This window comes from Poecilia latipinna, unplaced genomic scaffold (genome assembly GCF_001443285.1).
Source record: "Poecilia latipinna isolate Pla-1442-1.1 unplaced genomic scaffold, P_latipinna-1.0 Scaffold3606, whole genome shotgun sequence".
NCBI lineage: Eukaryota > Metazoa > Chordata > Actinopteri > Cyprinodontiformes > Poeciliidae > Poecilia > Poecilia latipinna.
Window position 1 is genome coordinate 6,223 of NW_015116222.1, and position 11,156 is coordinate 17,378.

The 11,156-nt window shown below is 36.9% G+C and overlaps 1 protein-coding gene and 1 long non-coding RNA gene across 2 annotated transcripts in view; one reads left to right on the forward strand and one right to left on the reverse strand.

Annotated features, from left to right (window-relative positions):
• Positions 1-4,455, forward strand: part of LOC106941321 (uncharacterized) — a 10,272-nt gene extending 5,817 nt beyond the window's left edge. The window contains exons 2-3 of the long non-coding RNA XR_001423329.1: positions 1,872-1,878; positions 4,155-4,455. This is a non-coding gene — a long non-coding RNA (uncharacterized LOC106941321). The remainder of the gene's footprint in view (positions 1-1,871; positions 1,879-4,154) is intronic.
• Positions 4,456-5,539: 1,084 nt separating this feature from the next.
• kcnb2a (potassium voltage-gated channel subfamily B member 2a) overlaps positions 5,540-11,156 on the reverse strand; it is a 25,035-nt gene continuing 19,418 nt past the window's right edge. Inside the window, exon 3 of the mRNA XM_015024301.1 lies at positions 5,540-7,512. Within this exon, the coding sequence (XP_014879787.1) occupies positions 5,581-7,512 (1,932 nt within the window). The 3' untranslated portion in view covers positions 5,540-5,580. The remainder of the gene's footprint in view (positions 7,513-11,156) is intronic.

Sequence of the window (11,156 nt, forward strand, 5' to 3'; positions counted from 1 at the left end):
GTAGTCAGATTTCAGTGTATTTAGGTGAGTTTTGACGCTTTATAGTTTGATATTGTTCACAGAAAAAGTTTGCATAGCTTTCGCACATTTTCACACCAGGGAAAAAGTGTGTGTAGCAAACTTTGATGCAAAATTAATTTATATACATGCCGATTTGTTCGTAAAATATGGCATTGCACAGTTTTTGTGCATATGCACGCTTTATACATGAAGGCCCTGGTGAAGACAAAAATATGTCTAGTCTGTCCACAGACTTTCTTGGAAATTGGTTTGTGTTTGAGATCTACAAATTTCATGTTATTTGGAAGTCATTTAAAAAATATTATTTTAGATGCTTAACTTAGGATGGCTGATTTGTGATTCATTGCCTCATTGCTGATTTAATTTCCCTATTTTTGAGGCGCAGCAAAAAAAGACATCCTAGAAAGACAATGTTTGAATGAACACATTTATTTTTCTGTCATTTTGTAACAGAATCAAAAGTCATTATGAGCAACATTTACTTATTTACATAAACTAACTCACTGGCATCTTGTAGTCATTTTATGAACATAAAAAGCAGATGGAAAAACAGTGGAATGATAAGAGTACAACAACGGAATTCAAGCAGTGAGGATAGTTCAAGGTTTTCAGTGCCTGGTTTTTTATTTGCCCTCTGGTGTGCTACTGTGCGAAGAATAACTCATACTAACACAAACTGTGGAACGGAATTTGTTCCCATGGTGGCTAATGTTCAGGAAAGACAAAAATAAGCTTTCTTCCAGATTCACACACCATCTTATGTGTGCTGAAGCAGAGGATTTTTTTTCCATATGTTTGATTCTCAAGTCAATAGCTTATAGGCCATGTAACCCTGGAGGACAAATCATTTTAGTTTTAGCAACCTAATTTTTACAATCTCTAAAATTAATCTAGGTACATTTTATGAATCTGGAGTTTATCTTTTGTTGGGATTTTGTTTAATCCCAAATTTTTTCCTGCAAAATAAATGCATGCGTTTCAATTCTTGGACCTTCCTAACACATGATATTTATGAAACTTTTTATGTTGGTTATGTTAGTGAAATTTTAGGTTTTATACTCGGCAACAATTGTTGCCGGTGGGAAACAGCATAGTCTGAATTACACAAATATGGCCCATTTATACACATACAAAAATAAGAAAAATCATGACATGCATAACCTATTATAACAAAGAATGGTTACAAGAGTGTTCAGAAATATTTTAGATACATAAAGATTCAATGCCACATCCAGCAGATGTCATTGTCTCAATGTGCCAAGTGACCTTTGACCTCATTTAGTTATTTCTTCAAAGAGGCAAAATCAGGTAAAAATGTTAGTATGAACAAATCTGCATCTGAGAGGACATTCCCCCTGTTCCACCAGACCAAGAACAAGACCTTTGCCTTGTCCTAAGTTAATTTCAGGTGTGGCATCATCTTGTAGTCGTCATTCAGTGCATAGGCCAGACTTTGTGTAAAGGATCGCCTGTTGGGAGGCTGAAAGAGGGGGGGGGTTCAACTGTCGGACGAAGAATACATCATTTTGAGGTTCCTTCAGGTCTAGAAGATCTAAAATATCTGATAGTTTTAAGCTGTATGGTAATAGCAAGGCATATAGAATAAACAGCAAACCATTGACAGACAGCATTGTGCTGTCTATATGTATTATGCTAGCGGCAACAATTGTTGCCACATTTACATTCACTCTTCTTATGATCAAAATATGAATGAAGTGATACAATTTTCTTTACATATCAGTAGAAAACACTTGAAAGAACATATGTTCAAAATATTTTATTCATATTTGTTTATTAAAGTATTTTACAGACTTCCTCTTGGACAGGTTTATGACAGACATTTACCACAGGCAGGAAGTATAGAGGTCTGGTCATGTGACCTTTCACACTATATACATGAAATTGATATAGAGTAGACACACTATTATTTGATTTTAAAACTTCAATTAGCTGCTAAAAACAGTTCTTCTAGAGCTTCCATAAATAAGAAAAAATGTATTGCAACATTTGTTGCCGGTGGGATTAAATGGGTTAATACCATGTTACATTAAATTTTTTATCACTAAGAGACACAAATAAACCAAGCTATGCTTTTTAACAAACAGAGCTCAAGTGTATATGTTCTCTAAAAAAGAGGCAAACTACAAAATGATATTGTGAATGACAGTACTTGGACCTCGGCTATTGTGGGCACTTTTTAGTTTACTGAATTATGTTGGACAACAGAGCAGTAAAAGAATTAACAATGTTATTTGAGAAATTCTGTGAGTACAAGTATGAAGTTAGAATTAATAAAATGCAATCCTAATAAATTCTAAATTATATTTTTCACCTTCTCATAAATTCATTTATGTGAAGGCACCGATGTTCTAAATATACTTCACAGAGTACAATGTTTATTTTATAAAAATTGAACTAATTATTTTGAACAAAAAATGTAACATACATATATGAAGTGAGTTGGAAGTCACTGGACTTTACTAATTTACATTTTACCTTCTGACTAGTCCATTAAATTTAAACTGTATTACTAGAAGTGAAAACCCAGAATTAATTAGAATAATTATTGTTTCTGCTTCTGTGGCTCACACCACTTTGTGTACCGAAGAAAGCCTGTAGAGGGCACTGTTTTAACAAACCTCATAGAAAAGTTTAAGTCGTGTTATTCTTCAAATGATTCAGAATATTTTTCTCAGAATTTTCTCTGAAACTCGTGGTTATTTATTTCTATTTGATCTTCTTTTGAATCCAGGTTTTCTAATAATCATGATCATATGCAACATTTTTGAAGCATAGCGCAGTTGCTATCAGATCCTAAGAGTCAAATAAACCCAATTCCCTGTAAAGGTCACCAGTCTATTACAGAACAAAAAACCAGGCACATACAAACTCACTCATAAAGACAAAAAGAAACAAAAGGCTTTGGACCGTGTGTGAAAGCAGGAGTACCCGAGGGAAACCTGTGCAAGCACAGAAGGAACATGCAGAAAGACGCAGGCTGGGATTTAAAACCACAATCTTCTTGCTGCAAGAAAAAAGTTTCAACAACAGCATCACCATGCAGCCCATTGCAAGGCCAGGAGATTTGAAAACAATTCCATCAAACCACTTTATATTGAAATACCAGGAAACAATTGTTTATTGTACATGACAAGTTTGAGTTTAAAACTGCAGCTAAAACATGCAATAAAGATTCAAAACAATTCCATTTGAAGGTGGGGAGTGAAGCCAGGCTTTGCCTCATCCCAGTTAGGGAGCATGGTAAAAAGGGATTTTCAGTCTCTATGAAATGCTTATAAAAATGGGCATGCTGACATTAGTTTGTGTATGAAAGCATTTGCATGTTTCATTTGCATAAGGTTACTCAGCCCTGTGAAGTATTGCAGCCTCAGAGAGTGAGAGACCATTTCATAATCATTACATGCTTCTGTAAGAGTGAAAATTGGAGTAATGAAAATGTAAAATGTTTTGGAAATGTTTTCTTTTGAAGGGTGATGTTTTACTGTGAAAGGTCCCCCGTGATAATAGTTCATTGCTGTACCATATAATAGTATGATTCTGGTTTATGAAAATGGCTGTTTTCTTGTTGGACTAAATCAGCCCATTTCATTTGCTATGTTTGAAGTGGGGACACTTTTTTTGTTGTAAGGGGGAAGTAGTGTAAGAGTGAAAATTGGAATAATGAAAATGTAAAATGTTTGGGAAATGTTTTATTTTGAAGGGTGATGTTTTACTGTGAAGGGTTCCCCCAGATGGGGAAAAAGGATTGAGAAGAAGTTTTGGGGGGTTCGGTGAAGCATAAAAAAAATGAAATGTTCTACACTGAGAAAGAGCTCAATTGTGTCTGTGGATTATTCTACAAAGGAGAATCACAGTATCTGGGCACCCTCAAGTTTTACACTTCATAAGCTTTAGTTACAGGTGAAAAAGTTCAAAGTAAGAACTGGTTGGGTATGACAGCAACTCAGAGAAAAGTTTTGTCAAACAATAAATCAGATAAGTTGTTTTAAAGGAAGTAGAGGATGTCTGTAATGAAACCACAGATAAGAACAGCAGAAAGTGGAATGCAGTATTCAAAAAGACACACAGAAACCTGTAAGTAAATAGTTAAGCATAACTCCATTTACATATAGGCTTTTATTTCATCCTACCTCCTTGTGTGGCAGCAGTAGGAAAAAAACTGCAACAGTAAAGCTTTAGTTCCACTGGTTGGACTGTTTCTTGAGATGCATGTCCAAATCTGAAGTTGGATGTGCAGTCTGGGATTTTATTACAGACACGAGTGAAATAACTAAAAGACAAGAGCCAAGGTTGATTACACAGTCCGTACAACAATAACAGTATAAATCTTTCTCAATATTGTCATATTCAATAAATAAGAATTGTATTTACTTTAGTAACTCAGTTCACCAAGTGAAACACATTACACACTGTTTTCAAGCCTTTATTTATGTTAATCATGATGATTTTCTGCTTACATGTAAAGAAAACATGACATTTAAAATTAGAAGATAGGATAATAAAAAAAACAATACAGAATTTGGGCTTAATAAAAAGTATGCTTAATATCTGCTTTAAAGTTATTATTTTTGAAAGTTTATTTTAATCTGACAAACAAGCCCCATCGTAACACATATTCTGATTTATTGAAAATGACTGTAGATTTGTTACATTTTTCATTTCCAGGGTTGCTGGAAAGAAATGCTGCCTGTCAGAAATATGATGCTAGATATTCCAATTTGAAAAGTGTGCATACAGTGATGAATACAGGAGTGATTACAGCTCCTTTTACTTATTTTATCATAAAGATTCAGCTCTCTGTCGGTACAGGAATATACAAAACAAGAAAGATAGAAAACGTTACAAAAATTTAAATATTCATAAAACAGAACAAAGGTCATCAACCCCACCCCCATGTACTGTATTGTTCAGATGCTTACGTCTTTAATTCACTCACCAACAGATGGGAAGATCAACCATGGAGTATATTAGGTGATGAATGTTTTTCTGCATTTGTTGAATCTGTGTTAAAGTTGCTTTGACAAATTCAAAAACTAAAATGTCATGCTGCTTTTACTGTTACCTGTTGCCCATTCTAAGCAAAAACTGCAGAGTACAAAACAAGAGGGAAATTACACTCTCTTTTTCCAAACAGACAAAATTGCATTCAAACAAAAAAAATCATGACACTCACAAATATTTTCATTTACTCAAGGCGTTGTTTTGCTTTCTTCTGTATCTTACAAAATTAGCTGTTTGTCATTTTTTGTTCTCAGTCATGTCATTGTACAGGTTTGTGTTCAAACAATTAGAACAAACAAAATTGGTGCTCATTAAAATTGACAGAACAGAAGTTTCTTTTTTCTTTCTTTAAATTAACATCTATTTTTGTGCTTCCACAATTTGTGCGTTCAGTGTCCTTTTGAACATGGAGTAGGTCTCAGTCAGGTAACCATCCATCACTCTTAACAAAGTCATGACCATCCATTCCACAAGCTTTTGTTCTTTTTTTCATTTGTTTTTTCTATCTCTGTTTTCAATCTATCCTTATCCTTGAGCTCACATACTTGTTTCACAGGGTGGTGTCAAACTTCCATCCAAAGCAATGTGATTTTCTTGTTTTTCCCCACCCTGTCCTTTCCCCTCTGTGTCTCCTCCTCCATCTGTCTCTCTCATAGTCACTAGCTCATGTGTGCAGTTGAGAGGGCTTGCTTTAGCTGAGCTAGAGCCACTAGCAGCCCTTTCCATGTGATTCCTCCCCTGTTGGCTTAAGCTTGTGTGCTGCCCTTCACCTTCTAAGCTCCTGATTATGGAACTCTCCCCAACAAGGCGGGCAGACTCCTGTGACAGGGATGGAGACTGTGGTATTGTTAGCACAGATGTTATGTCAGGTGTAGCAGAACTGGGAGAAGTAGAGAACACAGAAAACACATCTTCAGAACGATCAACCTTGGGTGAGCTAGTGGAGTCTTTGGTTGCTAATGGTGTCATAATTGCTGTAAGAACATCACCTTCCGATCCAATGAAGTCCACATTTAGAGTTGTAATTGTTTGAGGACTGCTATAATCTTTCACTCTCTGTGGTACTAATGGTTTTTCTTCAGTTGTTGGTCTTTGGGGAGTGGACACAAATTCATACAAACCCTCTTTGATTATTGTCATTGGTTGGTCACTGTCTAGGCGTTGACATGCTTCCATTGTGCTGATTTGACTTAAATCTAAGGGAGGGGGGATAGAGTGCCTTAGACTACAATGACCTCCCTCTACACTTGGTAACAGAGAACTTTTTTCTTCTTTTTCAGCTGAAGAATCAACCACAGCAACAAGTTTCTCCCTATTGCCGACTTTAGGTGAAGCTGGTTGGGTTTGACTAGAGGTCAAAATATCCATGTTTATCGGCTCCTCTATACGTTTGTCTTGCTGGTCCTGGGTGGTTCCTGTCTTGTTGTAAGGACTGTCAAGTTGCTTTGCAATAAGGTGTCGAGGAGAAGTTTTATTCAACTGTGGTTTTCCTGCTCCAGGGGAAGCCCACTGTGTAACCTCTTGGTACGGCTGGGACTTTGGTGGGCTACTGACATCAGTATTGGAGTAATGTTTGTGGTAGCTCCAACGACTCGGGGACAGGTGGTTGTCTACTGGACATTTGCTTTCCTCTTTTTTTTCTACCAGCACATCTGTGAGTTCCATACTACGGGCAAATGCATCTTTCAAATTAATCGAAACAATGCTTCCACTTCTTTTGGCTCTTTCAAGAGCTTCTCTTCTCTTAATAGCCTTTTCTTGCCTCTTCTGTTCTCGGTAGAACTCGGAGAAGTTGTTGACAATTATGGGGATGGGAAGAGCAATGACTAGCACACCTGCTATACAGCAAAGCCCTCCTACAATTTTGCCAAGCAGGGTTTGTGGATAGATGTCTCCATATCCAACAGTTGTCATTGTAATAGTGGCCCACCAAAAGGAAGCAGGGATGCTTGTGAATTTAGTTGCATCCTCATCCTTCTCAGCAAAGAACACTAAGCTAGAGAAGATCATAATGCCCATAGCCAAGAAAAGAATCAGCAAACCCAGCTCATTATAGCTTCTTCGCAATGTGAAACCCAAGGACTGGAGTCCTGTTGAATGCCTAGCCAGTTTAAGGATCCTTAAGATCCTCATAATACGGAAAATCTGGACAACACGGCGCACATTCTGGAACTGCAACACACTCTTGTTAGATTCAGTTAGGCAGAGGGTCACATAATAAGGCAATATAGCCAGCAAATCTATGATATTCAGTGGTGCTTTGATGAAGTTCCATTTATTAGGTGCTGACAGCAGCCGAAGCAGGTACTCCATAGTGAACCAGGCAATGCACACTGCTTCGACATGGGCTAGATTGGGGTTATCATTGAACTGGCCAAACTCATCAACAACCTGAAGCTCTGGCAGAGTGTTGAGAGATAATGAGATGGTGGAGATGATAATAAACAGGATGGAGACCATGGCCAGGACCTGTAAGAGAAACACAGCAATGAAGAATGTTAGATGGCTTTTTAAGATACATCATTTTATAGTTACATTTAAAACAAGTTGTAGATTTTTTTTCATGTTTGAGCGAACCTGGTATCGTAATAATAGATGTGGCATTCCTTTTCGTGAACTAACAGCGATGGATGTCTATTGTCTTTGTTTCCTTAGTTGAATTCTAATGAAATACTTTTATGTAATAAAACTTTTCAAGTATTTGAGTTCTGTTTTTTAGTGTCAGTTTTCCTAGCATTCCAGTATAAGTATCTTATAAAACATCAAATTAATTTCAAGTAGTATAATGTCAGGGTTTTGGAAATATTTTTGACCCACACCAACAAATCAGTTTTAAAAAGTTTATTACAAAATATAAAATGTATGAAATGTTCAATGATGAAGTTCTTGGGTGGATAAGTAACCAGGGAACCAGGACAGACAGCGCACTGTGAGGGCAGACAGTCAGAGGTAGGTTGGAGAAACGGAGATGAACCAGATATTGCTGATGAGGAGCATAGTATCCGCCAGGAAGAGGTGAGTGGGATTGAGCGTGTGGTTGAAGATTAATCCTAATGTGATCCTTGTATCTCTGAGGGCTGGATGACATCTTGACAGATGATTTGTTTGATTTGATGGTTGGGAGCGCAGAAGAAGACAGAGCAGTTTTGAACTCAGTTCTGCACGAACAAGGTGATTGAAAATTAAAGGCTGCCAGATTGATTAGATTTGTCCAGGGAACTGCTGGAGATCTGTGGGTCTGACTCCGGTAGGGTGAGTGATCTGAGATGGAGTCTGAACGTTCAAACGTGAGAAACCACGATAGTTAACACTCTGGCATTGCAGTGCTGGCAGCTGTCTCCTCTTATGCCATGTAATAAGAGCAATAATGCGGGCACATTCCTGTCCCCCTCTATGGTCTGGATAGTGACAGAACAAAATCACAGATACAAGCAGTCAAAATGAGTTTTCTCCACAGGGTGTCCGGGCTCTCTCTTAGTAATAAGGTGAGAAGCTTGGTCACCCAGGAAGGACTTAGTGTAGAGCCACTGCTGCTCCATGTCAAGAGGAGCCAGTTGAGGAGGCTCAGGCATTTGGTTAGGATGCCTCCTGGACGCCTCCCTCGTGAGGTGATCCAGGCACGTCCCACTGGGAGGAGACTCGGGAGAAGACACAGGACATGTTAGTCTGGCCTTTTCCCTCCTACTCAATTTGTGCAGACTGACATTAAAATATAGCAGACATATGCCAAATGAAATTATAAGCTGTATTTCAGACACAGAGTAATTCAAATTCAGATATCCTCCCAACAGAATTAATATTGGTGGGATGCATAAGTTTGACTGATTGTGATCCAAATTGTACCCAACGCATTGTACCGAAATAATAGGTACTAATTGGTGATGATCACTCTTTAAAATTAAAGTCAAGAATGATCATTTCTCACCAGAATATTAATTTGTGTCTGCATTCATGGTGTCACTAAGAGATGTGACACCATGTCACATACCTGTCAGGTATGAATTAGATCTCAAAGGTAGTTGAATTAACACACAAATAATGATCATAAATCAGATACTATGAATAATGTCAAACAGATTTAGTGTTTTGCTCTTATTATAAAGTAACTACAATTATTTTGATGACATTTCCATGGTTTATTGCAGTCAAGATTCTATTTATTCAGAAATATTTGAGCCAAGACAAGCAGATTCAGACTCATTGTCATGATCAGTCGTGTTTTATGAGACTCAGCTGTTCCAAACGAGAAGCTCGGGCATTTGTTCAACTAAGTATTTCCGTAATAACATGAACATACTTAAAATGAAAATGTATTGGATACACATCAATTGAAGCACAAGAGTATAGAATGTTTTGCTTACAGGATAAAAATAGCAAGGTGCAGATATTAAACTCAGGTTTCATTAAAGAACTGGTTCATGCATTAAACATTTACGGCAGGGCTGTCTAAATGTTTTGTCACATGGGCCAAAATTGTCAAAAAGACTTGAGGGCCAAAAAAATTTTGTTTTGCCTACTCAACAATAAACTCAACAAAAAGTGTGGTTATTTAAAGACAAATAACTGGGGTAGTTGCCAATATTTCCTATTGTAAAAATACTTTTTTTTCAGTGATAATTTTATCCAAATAAAATTTGAACATCTTCATCGACATCATCTACATCAATACAGGGAAGGGAGAGGGGTTCTTGCTAAAATGGTCCAACAAAATGTAGTAATAAAATAAGATTATTTATCAATGCACATTACATTTAACATGTGCACACTGTACTCTACACACCGTACTGTAATGTGTCCTGTCTCTGCTCTCAAAATAGAAGTCTTTAATGATGTAACAGTGATTTGACTGTGATTTTTAAATTAAACAAACTGCTTTAAACTGAGAGTTTTCCTAGGAAAGTAAATTACATTTTGTCGCTGGATGTATTGCAGAAAGCACAAACTGATGAGAGACTGGCTGAATGAAATGACAGATGGTATTTAATTGTTTTCCCTCTTCCTAGTTGTTTCCACAGTTAATGTTTCTTAAAACGTAGCTCAACATAAAATTACTTTTTTATGGTTCAACTATTATAATAGTGTTCAAAGACAATCTACAATTATTTTATATACAACCTTTGTCATGCGTTAGTCAAGTGAGCTCCAAGTCCAACCCCTACAGCCTTTGAGAGGACACTTCAAGATAATTGTAATAGGATTCAGCTGCTAACTATAGAAAGGATAAAGAGAGGTCAGAAGTGGTTTTCACCCAGGACAGAAAGAATCAAGCTGTAAATGACCACACTAAGAAAAGGTAGGTATCAAATGAAGCTGCATGTCTATTCCTGTTTAGAGTAATGGACACTGCTACCTTATAATACAATGAAAAGGCAAAAATGACTTCTAAATGAAACTACATACATATGTAATATAAATAATATCTGATTTGTGGATTAGTGTGTTTTAAAGTGTTTGACATATCAGATTTCATAGAGGCCAGATTATCGGATAATTATTGGAAGACTAAGAAGAAAACATTTTGAGTTGTTACACATTTGAACATAATCCATGTGTGATATCATGCTGGGAAAACAAATGTAGGGAAATATAGCTCTCTACAGGATGCCAGGCTGTGTGACAGAGAGACAGCTGAACATCACCAGAAATCACAGGCCTTCAGGTGCCTGTGGAGCTGAATCAACATCTGGCCCGCTCAGTATCCTGCACAACCCACTCCAGCAGGATACCATTCATTGTAATTTCCAGATATTTTCTTTCCACATTAATTTTGCACAGCTAATAACAAACAGAGAAAGGATTCAGTAGGGAAAGGATTCATGTTTTATGACAAACATCTTCACATAGTAAATGCTGGCTCAGGACTCGTGTGAGCCATGTTTGATACTAACTGGGATGCACTAAGATATATGAGTGGTGGCTCCAGGTGCTAAGGGAAGACTAGGCGTTTTATTGAGAGTGTTACAATGGATCATTTGTTCTTACTGTTCTCAACACAAACAGAGGTGCACTGAGAACCCAGACAGCTGCAACAGTCACCATTAAAGTGGCTAGAGAATATTTAGAGACATTTTGCTATTAAATTAAAGCATATATATATATATATATATATATAT